The sequence below is a fragment of the Cornus florida genome, unplaced genomic scaffold, assembly GCF_030987335.1.
Source record: "Cornus florida cultivar Cherokee Brave unplaced genomic scaffold, ASM3098733v1 CherokeeBrave_3.0.0_Hap2_Chr05, whole genome shotgun sequence".
NCBI lineage: Eukaryota > Viridiplantae > Streptophyta > Magnoliopsida > Cornales > Cornaceae > Cornus > Cornus florida.
In genome coordinates, this window is record NW_026775575.1 from 105,655,157 (window position 1) to 105,680,127 (window position 24,971).

Below are 24,971 nucleotides of genomic sequence, written 5' to 3' on the forward strand. Positions count from 1 at the left end.
CCCTAACACATTACACTCAATGTGGACCATGTCACTCTTCCTAACTGACACAAGATACATAAATTACTATGCAATAATTATCAATGAATAGAAAAAGGTAAACATGTAATTAGATAGATGCTATAACTGCTTGATTATTTTGATAGAAAAGCTAATGCTGGAAGCACAACATCAGGATTGTCAAATCAAGAATTTATTGAATTCAATAGTGCATGAAATATTTTACAAGTAATAGGGTGAAACAAAAACTCAAGCGAAGAACTGAAACCAAGTCATTAAACATATAGACATTTAAAAATACATTCATTTATTCGACTAAAGCACCAATATCTAATCTATAGTTCCTTTTTTTTTTTTTTTTTTTTTGAAGCAGCATATTTCTAAAGAAAGAATGGGTGTGGAGGATATCTGGACCATTTTCTGTGGGGATTTTGAGATTTCATATGGAGTCAGACAGAAATGGAGTTCTGGTTTTTGGACCATTATTGATCCATATTCATGTATCAACCATGTTTTGAACATTTCTTTCAATATCATTCTGTCTGTCATCTTATTATTTATCTTTATTTATAAATCATCCTCGAGCAAGATGGCAGCCTTGCCAAAGAACCAACACTACTGGCTAGTATCAATTTCTTCGGCCATTTTTAGTGGTGGGTTGAGTTTGGCTTATCTGGGACTAGGGATATGGATAATTCAAGAGAAATTGACATCCGAACAGAGCTTAATACCTCTGCATGGGTGGCTAGTGGTTTTGTTCCAGGGATTCACATGGTTGTTGCTGGGTTTAACCATGAGCCACAACAGGCAACCTCATACAAGAACAGTCAAAATTTGTTCGATTATCACCCTCTTGTTTGCAGGATTCCTCTGCATTTCATCCCTGTGCGAAACTATCACAGACAAAGTAGTATCAGTTAAAATTGTGTTGGATATTTTATCTTTTCCTGGAGCAATTCAACTTATCTTCTGTGCTTTTCAGAGAAAAGAATATGCAGGAATTGAACCTGACACCAATATTGATGCACTCTATGCACATTTACAAGGTGAAGAAGCAGAAGTCAGTAGTGAGATCCATGTGGATGACAATATAACTCCTTTTGCCAAAGCAGGATTCTTTAGTAGGATGTCATTTTGGTGGTTAAATCCATTACTGAAGACAGGTAAAGAGAAAATTCTTGAGGACAAAGATATTCCAAAGTTACGCCAGGAAGATCGAGCAGAGACATGTTACTTCACGTTCAAGGAGCAACTGAGCAAACAGAAACAAAGACACTCATTGACTACCCCATCAGTTTTGTTGACAATATTTTTCTGCTACTGGAAAGCTATTCTAATATCAGGGTTATTTGCATTGCTGAAGGTAGTCACAGTGTCTACTGGTCCTCTGTTTCTCAAAGCATTCATCCTGGTGGCTGAAGGCGAAGATTCTTTTAAATATGAGGGTTATGCACTGACTGGAGGGCTCTTCCTTGCAAAATGCTTAGAATCACTATCGGAGAGGCAGTGGAACTTCCGGACAAGACTAATCGGTATTCAAGTAAGGTCTTTGCTCTCTGCAGCTATATATCAGAAGCAACTACGACTCTCAAATGCTGCCAGGGAAAATCATTCTCCTGGTCAGATTATGAACTACATCACAGTGGATGCTTACAAAATTGGTGAATTTCCATACTGGTTTCATCAGATATGGGCAACAAGCCTTCAGATATGTCTTGCACTACTTATTATTTACACTGCTATGGGGCTGGCAACTGTTGCAGCCTTAACAGTGATAATATTAACCGTGCTAGGAAATTCTCCAGTAGCAAAATTACAGCACAAGTACATGACAAAGCTAATGGTGGCACAAGACAAGAGACTGAAAGCTATTACCGAGGCACTTGCAAACATGAAAGTTTTGAAGTTGTATGCTTGGGAGACACATTTCAAGAATGTTATAGAAAGCCTAAGGAAAGAAGAAACAAAGTGGTTGTCAGCAGCTCAGTTGCAAAAAGGCTATTATTTGGTTTTATTTTGGTCATCTACTGTCATAGTTTCAGCTGTAACTTTTTGGGCCTGCTACTTCCTCAGTATTCCTCTCAATGCTAGCAATGTTTTCACATTTCTTGCGACCTTACAACTTGTTCAGCAGCCTATTAGGTCGATCCCTGATGTTGGTGGAGTGTTCATTGAAGCAAAAGTTTCATTTACTCGGATTGTGAAGTTCCTTGAGGAACCTGAATTACAGAACAGACATACTAGGCAAAATTTTCCTAGGAAGGAAATCGAGCAGTCCATACTCATCAATTCAACAAGAATTTCATGGGATGCTACATCTTCAACGCCTACCCTAACTGACATAAATTTCGTGGTTAAACCTGGGGAGAAGGTTGCTATATGTGGGGTGGTCGGCTCAGGTAAATCAACCCTTTTAGCCACAATTCTTGGAGAGGTTCCAAACATCAACGGCATAGTAAGTCCTTAATTATGCTTCTTATTTTCTTTTCTAAACCATGGAATTTAATAACCTCTCAGTTTTCACTTTAAGCTATGCTGTTGTCTACAGATGAATAATACAATGTCACCATCAAAATATTAGCACAACAATAGCTTGCTAAATAGTTAACCACTTGCAGGAAATAAACTACGAGTTACACTTTTATTAGGAAGCCATAGACGTGAAGATTTTGTTTATAATTGAGAAGTCCATAGCTTCTAGATTTGTACTTTATTTACCTGTGTATTTTCTGCATCATATTCCAGGTTCAAGTGAATGGAGAGATTGCATATGTTTCTCAGACAGCATGGATCCAGACAGGGACTGTACAGGAAAACATTCTCTTTGGATCTGCAATGGATCCACATAGATACCAAGAAGTACTTGAAAAGTGTTCATTAGTAAAGGACTTAGATATGTTTCCATTTGGCGATTTCACTGTAATTGGAGAACGAGGTGCTAATCTCAGTGGTGGGCAGAAGCAGCGGGTTCAACTTGCACGCGCACTATATCAAGATGCAGATATATATCTCTTGGACGATCCATTTAGCGCTGTAGATGCACATACCGCAACCAGTTTATTTAATGTAATGACAATCCTCATCTCACCAATTTATATTACAACCAAATTTGTTTTTAAGTTGAAAGCTAATACATGTTATGACCAGGAATATGTCATGGGAGCACTGGCAGAGAAGACGGTATTACTTGTGACTAACCAAGTTGACTTCCTTCCTGAATTTGATTCTATTTTGGTTAGTAATTTAACCATTATCAATCTCAATTATCCTTCTTCAACAGTGATTCCTTTATATTCAACAATATAGTAAACTCCATTGCCCTAATATGTGTTTTCAATAATTTGATACCCAAACCCGTGTCCAGAATCAGTTCTTCTGAGCTAGAATTTGAAAAGAAAATAATATCATTTTGTGAACAGTTGATGTCTGAAGGGAAAATCTTGGAAGTGGCTACCTATTATCAGTTATTGGCTTCAAGTCAACAATTTCAGAACCTTGTCAATGCTCACAATGACACTGCAGGTTCCAAGAGAAACACAGACTACGGTACTCCTCAAAGGCATAAAACCGTCAAAGAAGAGATCCATAATGCTTACACTGAGGAACAGTTGGACAAAACAATGGGAGATCAGTTGATTAAACAAGAAGAAAGAGAAGCAGGAGATAATGGTCTTAAGCCTTACATACAGTATTTGAGACAGAGCAAGGGATTCTTGTACCTCTCCCTGGCAGTTATAGCTCACATTGTATTTATTCTTGGGCAGTTCATTCAAAGTCTTTGTTTGGCTGCTGAGGTACAGGATAATAGTACAAGCAGATTGAATACGGTCTTAATATACTCGGTTATTGGGTGTGGCATGTCACTATTCTTGCTCCTCAGATCTTCTTATGTGGTTATTTTAGGCCTCAAGGCATCAAATTCTATTTTTTCCAAGTTAATGACAGCTCTTTTTCGAGCTCCCATGTCCTTTTATGACTCAACACCTCTGGGAAGGATACTCAGTCGGGTAAGAACCTACAAAGTTAGCCCAATGCAAATCATGATTAAGAGAATTTTATGACTTATACTTCTGTATTGTTTTTTACAGGCATCTTCTGACCTGAGCATTGTGGACCTAGAACTGGCATTCAAATTAAGTTTTGGCATAGGGTCAATCATGCTCACATATTTTAGCTTTGGAATATTGGGTGTCCTCACCTGGCCAGTCATATTTGTCATAATACCCATGGTTTATGTAACCATACTCATGCAGGTAATACACCAATGCTAGTGGTTCTGTACTGCTCTTTTACAAGATTATTAATTGAAAAAACAGAATGCGTTTTCCCTTCCTCTGTCGACTTTGCTGATGTATTGCAATATATTTGTTCCTGGATTACCACCAGAACACATTATGTAGGTGACATACCTACATAATACAACCATTTCTTGGTGAAATGGTAAAAGTTCAGGCTGGAGAGCGTGAAGATGTGGGCTCAAGTTTGAGAGCAGCCACTTTATACAAAAGTACTGTTCAAGATTAGGTCCATCTCTAGTCATTCCCTCCCGACAGCATAGACGGGACTAGCACTAGGTAATGCTCTTTTACCAATACAGCATAATATTTTCTGCAAAACACTGGTCCATTGGGTGACTTAGCTAAAAAACTATAATTAAATTGTTGTCTTTTTTAAAGAGGTTCAAAGTTTAGTCACCTGTGCATCCCACATCGCCTGGGGGCAGAGGTTGTTGACAATTATATGTGTGGACGCCTCATAACTGTGTTGATGCATTTTGAAAACCGTGAGCATGAAAAGTGTGCAAAGCAGACAATATCTACACAGCGGGGCGGGTCGTGAAAGATGGTATCAGAGCCAATTCCCAGCTTGAAATTGGGGGAAAGTGCAGAATCCCATGATGGTTAAGCGAGAGAGGACACTGCTCCCACGAGGGGGTGATTGTGACGTCCCACGTTTGCCTGGGGGAGAGAGGTTCTTGACACTTATATGTGTAGACACCTACTAACTGTGTAGATGCGCTTTGAAATCTATGAATATGGAGAGTGTGCAAGGCGAACAATATATACAAAGCAGGGTGGGGCGTGACACCAGAACTATATGTGTGCAACAAATTTACCTAAATCTTCTGCCTACCACAGAAAGTAATATATTAGTAATTCACAGCAATATCCACCATGTTCCTAATGCAATTGACAAATGTAGTGCAGGCAGCTCCAGCAACTTTGCATGTTTTCCTGTACTTCAGTCTTCTATAAAAAAAAATTTATCGGTTTTGTCTTGATAAACAGAGATTCTACCTAGTTTCTGCAAATGAGTTGATGCGAATAGATGGCACAACGAAATCTCTGGTTGCAAGCCATCTAGCTGAATCCATTACGGGAGTAACAACCATCAGAGCTTTCGGACAGGAAGAGCGATTCTTTTCAGAAAATTTGCAGCGTATTGACAAAAATTCAAGTCCAAACTTCCATAATTTTTCAGCAAATGAGTGGTTGATCCAGCGTTTGGAAATACTATGTGCAGTTGTTCTCTCATCCTTGGCGCTTGCCATTACTTTGCTTCCTTTTGAAGCTTCTCAATCGGGTTAGTGATCATTATCTTCGCCGGTATCAATTTTGCCTAAAAATTTCTTAGATCTTTGTAATACCTGGATCTGTGTCAGTGCAAGTTTAAGGTTTCAACTATTTCTTCCAGTAAGTTATTTGAATCCAACTCCTTGAAAAAGAACGACCAATCCTGCTCTACACTACAAATCTGGCCATCATAATATGAAATGTCAGGGCTCTTAGTAATATAAACTGCGTCATTATTGGCTTTCTACTCTTGGATAACACCTTGAACATGCAGAACTAACATTTTCTCATGGAATTCATAATGCTCATGGCCTCCTGATCATGCAGAAAACATCTCAACTTGAGTCCTTGTACTTTGCTACATGCATAAACTAAAATAGTGGCTTAAATTGGTTGAAATGATACAAAATCAGGAGTGGTAAAACTTGGTTATCAATGTTCTGATGGCAGGATATATTGGAATGGCGCTATCCTATGGTCTCTCAATGAATATATTCCTCGTATTTTCTGTCCAATCCCAGTGCATGCTGTCAAATTTGATTATATCTGTAGAAAGGCTAGAACAGTACATGCAGATTCCCAGTGAAGCCCCTGAAATTATAGAAGGCAACCGACCCGCACTCAACTGGCCTGCTGTTGGCAAGGTGGAGATATGCGATTTGAAGGTAAATACAACATAAAGTAGATTATTTTCCTTTCTTTGTTAGTTTTACGCTTTCAAGTTTTAGGGACTAATAATTGAAAAATGACATGAGCAGGTTAGATATCGGCCCAATGTACCTCTAGTTCTTCAAGGGATCAGTTGCACATTTGAAGGTGGGCACAAAATTGGAATTGTTGGCAGGACCGGTAGTGGGAAGACAACTCTGATTAGTGCCTTGTTCCGCCTGGTAGAGCCTACAGAGGGAATGATCCTTATAGATAACCTAAATATTTCTACAATTGGGCTTCACGACCTCAGATCTCATTTTGGAATCATTCCTCAAGATCCAATTCTTTTTAGTGGATCCATGAGATACAATCTAGACCCCTTATCGGAGCATACTGATAATGAAATATGGAAGGTAAGGTTTCTGAGTCAAATTAGAAATGATTAGCCCTTAGGAGTATGAATAAGAGTTTCGAGCTTTCTACTAAAGATAGAACGCAAAATACCATGTCTAGTGGCTTTTACATGTCCTTGAAATGTTAGACTAATTTTTTCCTTCTAACCAAAAGAAGCCCCAAGTAAATTGACGAAGAAAGTAGGGACATCAGTAGTTATAAATAAAATTAGGTGCCATCGCATCAATAACAAAATGGTGAATGCCATTGTATCAACCAACTTCTTGTTGCTCCTAATACAATTTCTAACAATGTGTTGAAGGTACTTGAAAAGTGTCAGCTTCGAGAGGCTGTTCAAGGAAAAAAGGAGGGTTTGAACTCCTCAAGTAAGAGTCAAAATCTGTATGTTCAATTCTCTTAACTAAAACTGTTACTGACAACCTAGATTGTAGTTGTGCAAGATGGATCAAATTGGAGCTTGGGGCAAAGACAGTTAATTTGTTTGGGAAGAGCATTATTGAAAAGAAGGAAAATATTAGTGCTTGATGAAGCCACTGCATCCATCGACAATGCGACAGACTCTATTATCCAGAAAACTATACGTATAGAATTTGCCGACTGCACTGTCATAACAGTGGCCCACAGAATACCAACTGTAATGGACTGCACAATGGTGCTTTCTATTAGTGATGGTGAGTTTTAAATCCTGGTGTCAAGTACAATAAAAAGTCCCATTTTGTTTGTCCAAAGATTGTAGGACAATAAACTTGGTTTAACGTGTACAGGAAAGCTAGTGGAGTATGATGAGCCCATGAAGCTCATGAACAAGGAGGGCTCTCTATTTGGGCAGCTGGTTAAGGAATATTGGTCTCATACTGGAAATGCAAGTGAGCGATCAGAAGACTGACAGGGAATGCACAAGTTGCAATAGTTAATAGGGTTTTCAATCTTGAACGCATTGGAATGTTATGATATGCATAAAAAAGTTCTCCCTACTGGGCGTCAGGTACTGTGAAGTATCAATCAAAGTCGTGTGTTTATTTGAAATCGTTAACATTTATACCAATCAGTTTTTGGCATAAATTATAGTATATACTTCGAAGGAATCAAACTAAATCCTAAACTACCCCTCCTAACCCACATTTGGTCAGGGAAATTGGGAATCATAAGGGTTTTCCTAGATTTTGTAGGCCGACATTTTGTCAGAGATGATGATGCTGCAACAGGCCCTGGTGAACTAATCAAGCTGGTCGAGTCATTGAGGACCACATAAATCTGCAAAGCCATGGTAATCATAATGTGAGCACTATGCTGAATGTTGGTGTATCAAGTTTTCAAAAATATAATATTCAGGTACCTTCGTGTTGGATTTTAAAATATAATTTGTGGTCCTTCACACTTCTAAAATTGAATTGCAATGTAATTATCGAGGTTTTAGGCAGACACATATTAAAAGAGAGAGAGAGAGAGAGAGAGAGAGAAGACATAGTGTATAATAGGAAAGAATGGAAAAGGAAAATTTATGCGATCGATCCCATCTGTATGGGATAAAGGCAAGGATGATGATGATGATAAAAATGAAGATGACAATGATGATGTATCAGGGGACTTCTTCGAACACATGGGTGTCTTTGCACTCAAAACCACCGTAGTAAACTCACTTTAAGCACCAAGTTATAGTTTGCAAGAACTTGTCAAACCTTTAATATGCCCACAGCCTCCAAAATTTCATGTGAACTTTCATGCTTATCTTTAGTGTCATGTCATCAGTGTAGTATCAGGAAAGGATAAAGAATATTCAAAATTTTAAATACTCCTATTTTGATGGACTCGTATTCTCATGCCTAATTCGTAATGCTAGACATTGATTTTTGTGTAGATGTCAATCCACCATGTTAGACATACTTGAATATGAACTTGCTTAAACTTGAGACACATACATTTCCCTAGAGATCATATAGAAAAGGTGCTTCACAGAATAAACGTAAAACATTTAGCTCTGCTAACTCTATTTTCAAGCATAGGGCAAAAACCGATGCAATTGACAATGGTAAGGTACGAAGGTTTAAAATCTACAGAAAATAGCAGCCAAAAATTATTGATACTATCAGTCTGTTAAATCCAAAACTAATGAGAACTAGACCATAGTTTGCTTAAGGATGCGGAGCCCCTCAGAAGATCCAAATTAACTTCCTGGTTTACCATTTCATCAGAACAAAACACAAAGCACTCTTAAGAACACCCATTAGAAGCAATTGTGCTATGTCTATATTTGCTGTGATTGGACATCTTCAACTTGTCTTTGCCTCTTACTGGTGGGAATCCGGAGAATGCCCCTGTTATTACATTGTCCCTGATGGGAAAATTGTAAGCATCTAATATGAATACTTATCAATATCAAATTCTTCATTAATTCTGTATACACCTCATCAGCTGAATATGCTAATCGACTCCCTTGAATTAAACAATTAACATCTTCAAGAGCATTAACAATCCAATTCATTGAGCCTATAATCATGCTAGCCTTCTAACCAAATGCACCAGCCAATTGCAATTTTCTTCTAACACCCCTATTGGAAGATTTAAATGTGGATAACAGTTGCAAACCAGGCAAAGACATGGCTTCTAATAAAAAAGAATCGAAAAAGCGAACTTATGTAATCCACTACATTCATATGGGATAAACGCAAGGATGACGCAACAACAATGGCTTGCACGTTAGGTGATCTTTGGGCACTTGTGCCTTCAGATTTATAAAAGAAAATTCAGAAATTCATCATTCTGTGGACTCTCCTCCCTGGCTTCTTCACTCTGGTCACTATTTTCTGAAACTGATATACTTATGACTCCGTCGCCAATCTACAAATTTGACTCAAAGGTGATAGCTAGGTTGTCCTCAAAATAGAAAATCTAACTAAAACTAAGTTAAAGAACCAAAATACCATACATAATAAAAACCACTTCAAATCTCTTATCTGTTTCAACATTCCTCCATTTATTTTTAAATGAATATCTTGTAATATCAGCATCAAACATATTTCCATTACCATTATAATAGCTATGCGGTAGATAGATGCCAAGTCCACTTCCATCTGTAATCCTAAAGTGCTCTGAAATCAGATTGACTTGTATGAAATGTGGCCAATCTTATTAAACAATAACAACAAATGCACACACCAAACATATAATTGTAAGGATTTAAGGCTTTCTATCTCAACAATGACCTCAATTTAGCTTGAGATTGTTCAATTTTCAAGAGAAAAATGTGCATGTATTGGGACTTTTCAAGATAAAGCAAAAGTTTAAACTAACAGCAATGCATGGGTGTGATTTATATATATATATATATATAAGAGAAAGGAGTTGAGGAAGATGAGTACCTGAGAACCAGAACTAGAATGGAGAGAGAGAGAGAGAGAGTGGTCACCTTTGTGTCTCCAAATTTGACTTGCTGGCGTGTTTCATTTAAATCCCACGCATTTTCTTTTCCTCTCTATAAAATTAAATGGTTAAGACTATTTATCCAAATACGAGAAGATATTAACAATTTAACACTATTTTCTCTTCTTTTTTTCTTCTTCCCAAAGTTAATATATTTAATAAAACAATTGATATTTAGAAAAGGAAAAGAGATTGAATGGGATTTGACATGAAATCACATATATGTGTTTGGAATAAACTAAAATTTAATTATAAAAGAAATGTTTCTTTTACCATTTTATTTGAATTGCAATATAATGATTCATTAGAAAGAAAGGCAAATTGGATAGGTTACAAATTCTAGTTAAATAATTTACAAGTTCCATTAAATTCTGAGTACACTGTATTTTGGGATTTCAAATCCTATGAAATTCAATTCCTTTTTAAATTCCATTCCTTCCAAACAATGAGAATTCTATTTAGAATTCCAAATCCCACCAAATCCTGGATTCCAAACACAGTGTTAAGTCTTTCAAGAGAAGGGAGATCTCCATCGAAGACCCAGGAGCTCAAGGCAAGGACAGTTCACCTGCATCTCTCTCTTCCTATCGTCTCTCTCCATACGTATATACATATATGTCGTTCTCTCTCTATGTGTGCCGTGATCTCTCTCCTCATTTTTGTCCTCTCTCTCTTTCCCTTTCTCTGTCTCTCTCTAAATACATTTCAACACATAACATTGAAATGTGTGGTGTGTTACTACCATTAATATGTCACATTCAAATGATAGAACTGGTGAAGGTCTGAGGTACAGAGCTAGGGTTTGTTGATGTGGTGTTGATGCACAAATTAGAATAATAACATGACTGTAAGAAAAACAAAGGAAGATTGTATCATTAAAAACAGTTTAAGAGTATAATACAATCAAACATGACCTTCATCTGATCGAGTCATGATGTAAATATTCACTGTCGATGTTATCAAACAATTGAAACTCCACAAATATTATCAATCCATTCACCGGAGAAATCTTTTTTTTTTTTTAAAGAGAAGAAAGAGACAGTTATACAGATTCTCGTGAGCCCTCAGATCAGCTCGCCGGTGAAAACTCCTTAAATTCGTCGAATTCACTTCACCTGATATATTCCATCTTTCAGTCTCTCTAATGTTTGTTTGTTGTCATTCTAAAATAATGTTTGTTTGTTGTTACGTTTAATTGATGTTACATGTTATGCTGTGTTTTTCTTTCTGTTAATAAATAATTCACCCAAAAAGAGAACTTGACAATACAGAATTCTTAATACAAAAATCGTGATAACCCAAAATATTATTCATCCAAGAGAGATAGAAAAGAATAATAAAAATAGTCATCGAAGAGAGATAGGAAAGAATAATAAAAATAGAGTTCAAGTTCTTGATTCTAAATATAATCAAATACATTATATTTTTCATTTGAAATAGTAAAAAACTCAAGGGAAATACCATTACAAACTTGTACAAATATATAAAGTATTGACTTACAACATTGTAATCAATTAACTCCAATAAAAAGACAACATTATATACAATACAAATTATATACTAATTATGTTTTATTTTTTTCAAAGAGAAAAAGAAAATAGAAAAAAAAAAAAGAAACTCTGAAATTTCTTCCACACAAGTCATTCGGTTTGAAATTGATTGCAACAAATTATATCCGTACGGTTAACAAACTTGCCCTTTTAAACGAATAATCAACATTAACACAGGGGCGGTCCTATTTACATTTACAAAGTACATACATGCCCAAAATAATTATATATGTAAATATTATACAATAAATATATATATATATATATATATATATATATATATATATACATTGTATAATATTATGCACTATGCAGACCCAAATACACTTGAAAACCATATACAACCACCACCACCACCATCATCCTAAACATAACTTATATTTTAAGAAGATATAAGTGCTCAAATAATATACCTATATATTATACACAATATATATATATATATATATATATATATATATATATATATATATAACCCTAATTTGTGAGTATCAATGAATCTGTAAACAGTAAAATTGAAATTAAAAATCCATCCTAAACCAAATCGATTGATCTCAAATTAATTGAGAACCAAATTGAAAACCCATGAAAACAATTGGTCAAACCCTACACACACACACACACACACACACAATATACATTTAAATCTTAAATTAAGATAGAGAAGAGACCCAAATGGTTTTCTTTACACCACTGATAAGGACAGTACCATTGAAAGGTCGGAGCTTGATGTACGTGTTGAGAAACGTGCAAGTTTTAAAAACTTTTCGAGAGATTTTAATTCATAGATCTTGATTCATCACATAGAGACAAGTTTTACGCAAAAATAAAAATATGATGTATCATTCAATTAACAGATTGAATACTTACATCAAAGGTCTGAGTAAACCTTTAAAACTTTCCTCTAAAGTGAATGTTCTCACTTATTGTAGATCCCTTAGCAAGATGCCTTCTTCTTGGATCTCCATCTTCTTGATAATTGTTTTGCCTTTAGGAATCACTCATAAGCCTCCATGAATGACCTGGGAAAACTAGGCTTGTGGGAGCCTCCATTAGATGAGAACATAAACCCTAATTTTCTAGAGAGAAAATAAATTCCTTTTTCCTTCTCATTAAAAATCACCTCCTAAAATATACATAGACCATGTATATTTATAGGCAACATAAAAATAAAGAAAAGGAAACAACAAATCCTTCTCCATCTCTAATTCATATGTCTCAAATCTAATATGATTCCAATATCAAGTTGGGCTATGAGTGAGAATCCATTGGGCCTATTATTTTATTGGCTACAATGAATTAATAATTGGCCCAGTCCATGGACCCAATTCAATTAATTCATAAATTAATTTCTACTCCACTAAAAGAAATTAATTGAATTCTAATTAAATAATAAATAACCTCTAAGTCAATATTGCACTTTGACCCCTCTATGCATAATTAGTTATCGGATAAATAAAGCCATCAATCCGACTACTTAATTAATATATCTATTTTGGTACCTCTGATTATTTCTGGCTCGATCACAATAAAACATTTATTTGACAAAAATAATAATTTAAATAAATAAATATATAATAAATCATTTTGTCTAAAAACACACGAAGGCCTTCGAATTTACTTTGTAATCAACCATAATCAATACAAAATAAATACAAGTAGCAATGATGCAAATATTTAAAATATAACCCTCTAACTATTAATTACATAACTACCCAAAGTGTCGGTCTAAGGATCCCGAAGAATCCGCCGAACAAATCAAAGTAATTATTAATTAATAAAAGAGTCTATACTTTTCTCATGCTTAAGAGTCAAATGCCATGACGGTGATAGGGAGTAATTGCATTCGACGGCTCTCGCAATATATCTCAACCTAACGCGGATCCAGTTCAAGTCTTAATTAATTATGAGTCCATCCATAATTACCGACTATGAACAATTTATAATTACCATTTATATATCATGCATTGATTGCCATCACATACATATATATAAATATTTCTTGTAATTACATGGACACTATCAATTTCATAGTGAATCGAAACATAATACATTGAATTCACCAATTATATAAATCATAAATATTTCAGATATGTCAGGAACATATGTCACTATAATCCAGATAGGAATTTGCTATGCCAGGGCATATAAATCCCAACAGCTCCCACTTGCCCTCATAGCCAATTCAAATTGCACCTAACTCCAATGTTATCCAGATGATGATCAAAATTATTGATCAATGACACCTTTGATAATGGATCAACAAAGTTGTGTTCCAATGCAATGTTCTAACTACAAGTGCATTTTCTTGCCGGACATTATCATGTAGAACATGATACTTCCTCTCAGTGTATCTTGTTCCTCTACAGAACCTTGGGTCATTGGTTTGGACTACTTCTGCACTATTGTCACAACATAGCTCAATAGGCAGGCTAGTATACTCCACAACCTCTAAATCAGTGAGATCAAACTAATAGGCTTCCTTTGCCGCCTTTAAGGCTGCAATATATTCCACCTACAGGTTTGAGTCAGCAGTTGAAATCTGCTTAACAATCTACCAACTGATCTCCCTTCCATTAAGTGAACATACACTAAGTCATGAACCTCATAGTATCTACTTCTGATTGAAAATCAGAATTAGCATACCTGACTAGGACCATATCATCACATCCATAAATGAATATGATATCATTGGTTCTCCTTAGGTACTTAATGATATTTTTCACAATAGACCAGTTGTCAAGTCCAGTATTGGACTGATCTCTACTTACTATCCCTACTATGTAGCGGATGTCCTGTTTGGTATAGACCATGGCATATATGAGACTCTCATATGCCGAAACATATTGTTCCAGTCTCGTTTGCTCAATTTCCTTTGATAGTCTTGAAAAACTACTTACTAGAGAGAGCCATCCATATCAATACAGCAAGAACTCATTCTTTGAGTTATGCATACCAAACCTGGTCAAAACTTTATCAATGTAGGATTATTAAGATAAACCTATTTTTCTTTTAACCTGATCTTGCAAAAGCTTGATCCTAGGAATCTAGCTTACATCCTGAAAATCCTTCATTTAAAAGTAATTGAACAACTACCTCTTTATTGATGACAAAACTTTCACATCATTCTAAATGAGTAGGATGTCATCAATATATATAGAATTAGAAAAATAATGACATTCCCTTGTACACTCATGATTTATTCACTAAGAAATCTTCTGGTATCTTTTTGTAGATTAACTTGCCTTCCATAGGAATCACCTTACTAGAAAGTTCTACAAGATCCTAGAATTTATTAGAATACATAGATTCCAACTCTGATTTCATAGTAACTCACCAAAACGATCTGTATCCACATCGGTTCACGCTTCCGTGTAGCTTACTGGGTCCAACTCATGTTTAACAGGGATGTCCATAATGGTCTCACCTAAAAACATGATTCTGTCGAATTGGATGATAATCCTCCCACTACATCAATGTACCGATGCAAGAATCTGTGTAGTAGATGATGCTAACGCATCAATAGGGAATTCATATATTATTCTCAATCTCTATAATAAGTGTGTTCACATGTGGTACATCTGGTATTCATACCATATTCTCTAACATTATGTTACTAGGTATGTGATTCATAATATGATTCTCCTATAGATAAACAGTGAGTGTAAACAATCAACTTTTATCTTTGAGATCATAAAATAATTCATCCTAGTGACTTAAGAGTAGCTATCAAATCTAGCATGCCTATGATCTGCTTCCAACTTACTTGTCCATATCAAACGCACATGTGCAAGACTACCCCATACGTGCATGTGATTCAAACTAAGATTTAGTCAAAAACACAGCTCAACGGTATCCTTGAGACAGACCAAGATGGAATGCAGTTCATAATGCGCATCAATGTCATTAACGTTAAACTCTTAAATGAAAGAGATAATGTGGCATAACTGATCATAGATCTAACCATGTTAAGTGGAATTCTGTTATTCCTATTTGACACCTAAATACATTTAGCGTCAATTGCGGAAAACTGGTACATAATACCCTCATTGACCATATAGTCTTTGCACTATCCCAAGAAATACTCATATCCTCGATCAGATCGAAGTGTCTTGATAAGTTTACCTAATATGTGTTCCACATCAGTCTTAACCTTCTCAGAATATACCAAGAGTTTAAGACTTGTGTTGCATCAGATAAACTTATCCAAAACGTGAGTAATCTTGCTTGGATGTTCATAAGACCACACGTGTCAGTGTATACCGACTCCAATTGTCCTTTATGTCTATTTCATCTGGCTGATTAAGCCCTAAGAGTTATCTATCCTTCAAAACAGGGTTCACAAGTTTGGTTTAGGCTCCCCTGCCTCACTAGGTAATTAACCTTCTTTGACCAATCTTTGAATCTTATTTTGATTGATAACAACCCAAAAATAGACATTAAAAATACAATGAGTCAGGAATAACAATTTTTCTCTTAACATTCAATCTAGAAGATGCAACATTAATTTTTACATCCTGCAAATCTTAAGAGTTTGTGATTATAGTATATTAACCATCTTTCAATGCACCAGAAGCAATAGCATATCTATTTAATTTTATAAAACCAGTTTTACAAAATAATAACACAGTTTTTATAAACCATAAGTGAAACAAAAGTTAGATTGCGTCTAACTTCTGTGCATAAAGATAGTTTTCTAATACTAATATCCTCATACTCTCTAATTTCAGATGTAATACTCCCACTGACCTAACTACAACCTTGACATCAGGTCAAAAGATAAATATATATCCATATCATCAAGGTTTCTGGATTCCTGAAATCCTTACGATGAATTGCAAACATGTTTAGTGGCTCCAGAATCTATCCATCAGGAATTAATAGACGCAACCACATAACATGGCTCAATGATTAAATATATATTATCCTATGCCACGTCATTGCTTAAACAGTTCGTCCTTTAGTGTTTTAGTTAGCGACAAAAGAAACAGTTTTCTTCGCCCTCAACATACACTGCCTTATTCCCTTTAACCTTTTTGAATACCCATGTTTTGTGCTAGCCTAGTCCTATTATCATCCTTCTTCTTTGCTTTGCCCGTCCACTTGGGCCTAGAAGAAGATGGTATAGACTAGGTTAGATTGATAGGAACACCCATACTCTTGATTATCCCTTCATCTGTTACCAATTCTATAAGAATATCAGCGAGTGTAAACTCAAACTGATTCCTTATTTAATTCACTCTGACAGAGTCGAACGAGTTTGGTAACAAGGCAATAATCATGTCAACTTGAAACTTACCACCCAAGTCAGCCTTATTGATCTCTAGCTAATTTTTAAATAATAAACAATCATTTTTGAAAATTCGATTTCATACTGGAGTTCCTTAGGCTATCTTGATGCTATTCAAGTCTGACATAGTACTTTGGTATACTCTCTATCTAATCTCACCAAAACATCTTATTGACATTTAACATGATGCTTGAAGAAAATAAAATAATGTAAATGTTAGCTTTGGAGCGTATTCGAGGTAAACTCTAGAATATTGCACCAATTCATCTCATTTGCCTTATTTCACTTATTCAAAGTATTAATGTTCTCTTGGGTATCTTAAAGTAAAATGATTATGTTTTAAGAGTAGTAAATACATTTGTACCACCACGTTGTGAATAAAATATCTAAATTCCTTTTCTAGTCATTATAAATGAAGTCCACATACATTGAAATTAGCAAGCAGATAAAATGGATTAGACATAATTAGTCTGAATATAAATGCATTCATACAATATGCAAGGTGAATTATTAATACTGTCATGCATGTTTAAAATTAAAATGAATTTGTTTACCACATAATATAATAAATCTCAATCGAACAAGAGATCATTATCATTATTGGTGAACAATCCCTTTTAATTAATGTGGGTCCCTCAACTCTGTAGCATAATAAATCAACCAATCAATATGTCAATAACTTATCCTGTTGGAGGAGTTCATTATTACTATTGTAGAGATTCATTTGCTATTAGGTGAGAACTTCCATTAAAATAATATGTGGGTCCCTTAACCACTGCATGAAAAATCGGATAACCAATACACCAATAACTTATTTGGTTGGCGAAGTTCATTATTGTTATTGGCGGGCAAATCCCATCATCTCCATATTCCTTAAGACAATGTCTTGTCTATCTATATGAAATAATTCCCGATTATGTTTAGCCTTTCTAAAATCACCTAGTGTAGACCACTCCGTTGGGGAGCTAACACTATTGATTTTAGATTGAGTGTATAACGTTATTAAAGCTCTAATGAAAAATAAAACATTAAATATCTTGTCATTATAATCTAGACTCTTTAAATCATGCGTAGGGCCTTATTTTTAAAGATCTAATTACAATGAACATTTAATATTATTATTTTTATGAGATAACCATTCTTGTAATATTAAGACTCTTCAAGTCATGTATGGGGCCTTATTTTTGAAGACCTAATTACAATGGTGTTAATAACGAAAGCCATATGGCAATGTATAAAAATCCCCGCTCCCACTCAATTTTTAATCATCCATAATTAGGGTTTTCATTTTATTCATTTACATGATATAGTGCATGCAAAACGTCTTGATTTTAATCTAATTAAATTTAGAAAATATTTGGACTTTAAACGATTCACTAATATTTAATTTGAAGCACACTTTAAAAATAATTTACAAAAAATAATTTTGCGTTTCCCAATAAGTGCCCTCAAATTAATTAGTAATCAGATCCAATTAATTTTCATAACTTAATTAATATAAATCAAGCCATTTAAATAAATATCATGGATCCAATGCATGAATAATAATTAATTAACAATTATATATTCCATGCATTTCATACATCGCATAAATAAATAAATGACGGATAAAGCAAATAAAATGGCCAATGGAATCAGCTTTTAACATTTAACTACTCTAAGTATTGCGGGAAGATCATCGATCGGCTTGCAAACACCCACATAAGGCCGGAACGCACCGGGAGAAGCAAAACACCGATTGGAAAGCGCCTGGAGGGCCCCACATGCGCTCACACGTGCTTGGGGCATGCTGCAGGTGAAGACACGCGCCCCCACGCGCTGGCACGCGCCTAGAGCGCGTGGGACGCGCCCTCACGCGCTGGCAAGCGCGTGGGGCGCGTGGGACGTGCCTCTACGCGCCTGCACGGGCGTGGAGGTCATCCAACCATTGCACGCGCCAGCATATTTCACCTCCTGACGCGTGTTCCTCACGCGCCAGGCTCACCCTCTATGCACCATATCTGATTCCAGCCTCCTCCGATGCCTCTTCTCGCCGCCGGCGATGCTCCGGCCATCGGAAAAACGCCGAAAAATTCCAGAAAAATCAGAAAAATTCCCAGAAAATTAAATTAAGCCTAAAAAAATTCCAGAAAAATTCCAAAAAATTCAGAAAAATTCCAGAAAATTACTGAAGCATAATTTAACCCTTTTGGACCTTCTTGAAACTTCATAGCATCCTTTGATGAATATTACATTGCTTTAAAAATATTTACAACTTGAAATACAATGGGAAAAATAAATTACATCATTAAACTTTCAAACGGCTAAATCAAAGCCTTAATTACATTCATCCAAAGATAAAATTACATTAATTTAACCTATAAGCTTCATCCATGGCCCAACCATACATCATCATTCATTTACAATTATTCATACATCATCATGTATCAATATATATCAACATATTAAATCATACATCAACATACATCAATAAATAAATATATATGCATATCAAAATTGGATTCATGAATGATGAATTTTGATAAAAATATGATCTCTAGTAATAAATCAAACCATGCTCTGATACCACTGTTGGGAAACGTGCAAGTTTTAAAAACTTTTCGAGGGATTTTGATTCATAAATCTTGATTCATCACATAGAGACAAGTTTTACGCAAAAATAAAAATATGATGTATCATTCAATTAACAGATTGAATACTTACATCAAATGTCTGAGTAAACCTTTAAAACTTTCCTCTAAAGTGAATGTTCTCACTTATTGTAGATCCCTTAACAAGATGCTTTCTTCTTGGATCTCCATCTTCTTGGTAATTGTTTTGCCTTTAGGAATCACTCATAAGCCTCCATGAATGACCTTGGAAAACTAGGCTTGTGGGAGCCTCCATTAGATGAGAACATAAACCCTAATTTTCTAGAGAGAGAAAATAAATTCCTTTTTCCTTCTCATTAAAAATCACCCCCTAAAATATACATAAACCATGTATATTTATAGGCAACATAAAAATAAAGAAAAGGAAACAACAAATCCTTCTCCATCTCTAATTCATATGTCTCAAATCTAATATGATTCCAATATCAAGTTGGGCTATGAGTGAGAATCCATTGGGCCTATTATTTTATTGGCTACAATGAATTAATAATTGGCCCAGTCCATGGACCCAATTCAATTAATTCATAAATTAATTTCTACTCCACTAAAAGAAATTAATTGAACTCCAATTAAATAATAAATAACCTCTAAGTCAATATTGCACTTTGACTCCTCTATGTATAATTAGTTATCGGATAAATAAAGCCATCAATCCGACTACTTAATTAATATATCTATTTTGGTACCTCTGATTATTTCTGGCTCGATCACAATAAAACATTTGTTTGACAAAAATAATAATTTAAATAAATAAATATATAATAAATCATTTTGTCTAAAAATACACGAAGGCCTTCGAATTTACTTTGTGATCAATCATAATCAATACAAAATAAATACAAGTAGCAATGATGTAAATATTTAAAATATAACCCTCTAACTATTAATTACATAACTACCCAAAGTGTCGGTCTAAGGATCCCGAAGAATCCGCCGAACAAATCAAAGTAATTATTAATTAATAAAAGAATCTATACTTTTCTCATGCTTAAGAGTCAAATGCCATGACGGTGATAGGGAGTAATTGCATACGACGGCTCTCGCAATATATCTCAACCTAACGCGGATCCAGTTTAAGTCTTAATTAATTATGAGTCCATCCATAATTACCGACTATGAACAATTTATAATTACTATTTATATATCATGTATTGATTGCCATCACATACATATATATAAATATTTCTTGTAATTACATGGACACTATCAATTTCATAGTGAATCGAAACATAATACATTGAATTCACCAATTATATAAATCATAAATATTTCAGATATGTCAAGAACATATGTCACTATAATCCAGATAGGAATTTGCTATGCCAGGGCATATAAATCCCAACAGTACGTATATGGAAAAACATTAAAGATCCAACAAGAAAATAATACAATAAGAAAGCCTAAGAGATTATGCTCTACCAACAAATTAAAAACAAGCTACCAATGGGTAGATTAGTTCTACAAGTAATAAAAATAAAAATAAACTAATCCAATCCAAACATATAACTTTGCCAGAATATTCCTTGCTCTACTTCTTTGCTGAATTTTGAAAGTTCCATCCGTTTGGATCTTAGAAAGAGAGAGTTAAATATATAGAATACTTTTGGAGGGAAATTTCAATTTCAGCCAAAATTCTTGTATAAATCATAGATACGTATGTATGCATATACAGCTCAAGTAAATATTTTTTTTACTCAATCAGCCATGTCAGCAGTTTAGTTTACCCCTCCATGGACAACCTCCAGTGAGAGGTGCCTTGGAGAGGATTTTTTTCCCCCTCGTACACGCCAATTAAATACAATATATTATTTTATTATTAATAATTTTATAAATAGATAAACCAATTATTTTTAAAAAATAGTGCCATTATTATTGAATTAATATACCAATAATCCAACGACACATATTGAAATATATTTCCTTCAACATTTTAGCTAATGAATGCTGCTTGTTCCACACTTTCTTCAATATGGTCCAGTTTAGTACTTTATGTCATTTCTATTCTTTTCAATTAGCCAGTGTCTAATGCAATTATACTAATAAAAACATCATCATGTTTGTTATCATACAAGAAATTTGTAAATTATAGTTTTTGGGTGAATAATTTTATATAATTATATATATATATATATATATATAACAGGAATATTTAAATCACAATTAGGAATAACTAGCTGTGTGTGGCGCTTATCGATAATCCAAAGGTCTACAAAACTTAATGCCGGGAGTTGTTCTGAATATTAATGATTCTGAGTTATGCAAAAGAAACACTAACAGTGAAACCAAAGGATTGTATATTAATCAATCATTGTTACGACTCTTCCAGAAGGAAAAGTAGTAAGACTTTTGAAGCTTACTATAGAAAGTGTAAAGGTTGATATGTCATGAAGCATGGGAATCGAAGTGCCTTAAAAAAACAGAGGTTCCAAATATTTAAAGGGCAAAAAAAAAAAGAAAGAAAAAAAAACGAAAAGAAGAAGAAGTAATGCTATTACGGAAGCCCTCCAACTAATCCGCTAGTGAGTGATTAATTAATCAAATAAAAATACCGGCATTAATACCAACATTATACTTTGTTTGGTTAAAGGGGCAAGACATTTATTATATTCACGGAACAAGAAGAGCAGTGTCATCATCAATAATAATAAAAAATATATTGAAAAAGAGAATGGCTATGAAAAGTTGGGGTTTTTTTGTACATTCTCTTTTTTCATCAATACATTGCCATATCTTTCAATATATATATATATATGAGTCGACAGATGCATTTGTAATTATGTGTCGGTTTGAATTTGCACTTCATATATGATATAAGTCAGTCAAGCTCTTCAACATTGCATGATATGCCCAATGCAGTACTGTAGTAAGTGCATTCACCTGAAGTTGTTGGGTAGTAGCATCATCCATTTTTTGGCAATTGTTGTGGATCATGCATTTTCAAGCACACTATTGTTTTCTACTGTTTATTTGATCCTGTCTCTGTACATCAAAGATTTCAACAAGATTCATCCCAACTCATCGGCATTTTCCCACGGTGAGTAATGAGTCTAAGGTTGGTGATTAATTAGGGACTACTGAATTTTTTTTTTTTTTTTTCAAAATTTGCATTGAGAAATTCATGGTAAAGATATCAATGGACGGTGTAATATTCTGTTGCTGTAAATTTGCATTGACAAATAATACAAAGAAATTAATAGTGCATAATTTTGTATCTCATATTCACAATTGAATTTTCATATACAATTATATTTTTATAATTTGGCTACTCTAATAAGAACCAGACCTCAATCTTAGCCATATTATACATTCTCTTTTTGCAGACTTTTTTTGTTTTTCTTCTTCTTATTTTTATTTTTATTTTTATTTTTGACCAATAATACATAACAGTCGTGATGCTGTAGATGCATACTATTAAGAAGGGTAAATTGAGTAAATATTAATATAATATGTATGTGGAGGGAAAAAAAACTCCCTCCAATAAAAAGTGCACACGTCACCACTACACATATCTACATTCCAAGGACATATAAGGCCCATCATGCTCAAACCCAAATTGAGGGTATTTACAGCCCAAGACCATTGTTATTTGTCCTCCAACCTCCATCAAGGCCGAATCAAGAGGTCATCAGCCCAACTTGTTAATATTTAACATCCGGTCCGTTACTCAAGCCCAGCCGGATCAAAATATGTTCAGCCCAGTTATTCAAGAATGCACAAGTCCTACCAGTTGAAGGAGAAAATTCTGAGATAGTAAGTTCTGTACAAGGCAAGTTCTATGTATGAAAAATTAGACAATGGAAAGAACTCTATTAGTAAAGAATGTTTATATAGAAAGAATTGGAGGGCAAGCAACGCGAGTCCTACCATAATTTTACAATCTTTTGTATATAAATAGAGGCTAAGACCTCCAATAAAGAGATCAAGCAATTCTACGCTTCTCTATACACTGTTCTTATTTATTCTTATTATTTTTTTGAGTGTGTTGTTCTATTTTTCTCAATCATTATTGGTTGAGCGAAATTTTGCACTTACAATGCAGTATAATATAATAACATAATAGATGGCTAATTCTTAGGTGTGGGTAAATAATATGTAAATTCTCGAATCCGATTCAATCCAATCTGTGCAAATCAAATCAGATTGTTACACCCATATATAGGTGGCGGATTCAAAAAAAAATTCAATCCGTAGCTCGCAGATTGAGCTGTTAAAATCTGATCCGATCCATAAGTCCAATCCAATCCGATCCACGAAATATATATATACATATATTCAAATAATGTATTAGTTAATTTAATTAGTTAATGATTATTTAATAAACTCTAAGAATGTATTAATTGGTGATCATTTAAATGTATAAATTAATGTTGATAAATTAAAATTTTATTTATTGGGCTATGGTTAAAAAATAAGCACAAAATTGCAATCCCAAATCCGATACAATTCGATTCATTATTTCACAAATTGATGGTGAATTAAAAAAATTTCAATATGTGGAGAATGGAAAAGAATTTGATATACAATCGAATTCGTTATTCCACAAATTAAAAAAATTTCAATACGTTGGGAGTGGATCCTAATTGGATCCGTGGCTACCCCGCTAGTAATAGGTTTTTTTAATTATGAGAGAGATTGTTATACCAACCACGTGACCAATGTTCCAACCTCTCCTCTGCTCTGCACGGAAATTCACGTGTTGGCATAATCAGGTTATCAGCTAGTCTCTCAACAAAAGAGTAAAGCAATAACATGTGTGAATGTTATATTAGAAATTTAGAACAGTCTGGTTCTATTATAATTTCATCATTTGCAATTTCGTGTCAAAATAAAAAAATAAAAAAATAAAAAAAATTGCTATTTCAATTGAGGAAATTACCATTTCAAAAGGATATAAATATCAAGGGAAAAAACTAATATATATATATAAAAGAAAGGCATTTCTTGTAATAGTAATTATAAATTTTGTAAAAAAAAAAAAAAAGGTTTCAGGAACATTAGAAGAAGAAAAAAAAGAGTATCAATAGTATGAAAATTAGAAGAAAAAAAAATATATATATATATATATAAGCAATGTCTTTCTTGTAAGTTTGACGGTTTTTCAAAAGATTTTTAAAAAGTATTTTTGATTTTTGATTTATATAAAATAAGTTTTAGGAACATCCTCGATATGCTTGTGAAACATTCGATGCAATTTCTCTTTAAAATTTTAGATCATATATATTGCCTCGTTGAAGTCATGTAGGGCTATTTTTCTTATTACGTTTTATTTTTCTCCGATAAGGCTTACCTATCATTCAAATATTTTTCTTGTGCTTTTTATGCAAGAGAAGCAGTAACTTAAAAGCACAATTATTATAATGTATAATGTAAGAATTAATATTAGTATGTATCATGTAATGAACAATATAATGCAAATGCCCTA

At 34.1% G+C, this 24,971-nt stretch overlaps 1 protein-coding gene across 1 annotated transcript; it reads left to right on the forward strand.

The window, feature by feature from the left end:
- The first annotated feature begins 574 nt into the window (after positions 1–574).
- LOC132308244 (ABC transporter C family member 10-like) lies at positions 575–7,611 on the forward strand. The gene is made up of 11 exons (XM_059806266.1): positions 575–2,455; positions 2,746–3,066; positions 3,148–3,234; positions 3,420–4,007; positions 4,089–4,253; positions 5,289–5,583; positions 6,024–6,238; positions 6,332–6,637; positions 6,940–7,003; positions 7,070–7,309; positions 7,403–7,611. The coding sequence occupies exons 1-11, from the start codon at positions 590–592 to the stop codon at positions 7,522–7,524; spliced, it is 4,269 nt and encodes a 1,422-aa protein (XP_059662249.1). The 5' UTR covers positions 575–589; the 3' UTR covers positions 7,525–7,611.
- The last annotated feature ends 17,360 nt before the right edge of the window (positions 7,612–24,971 follow it).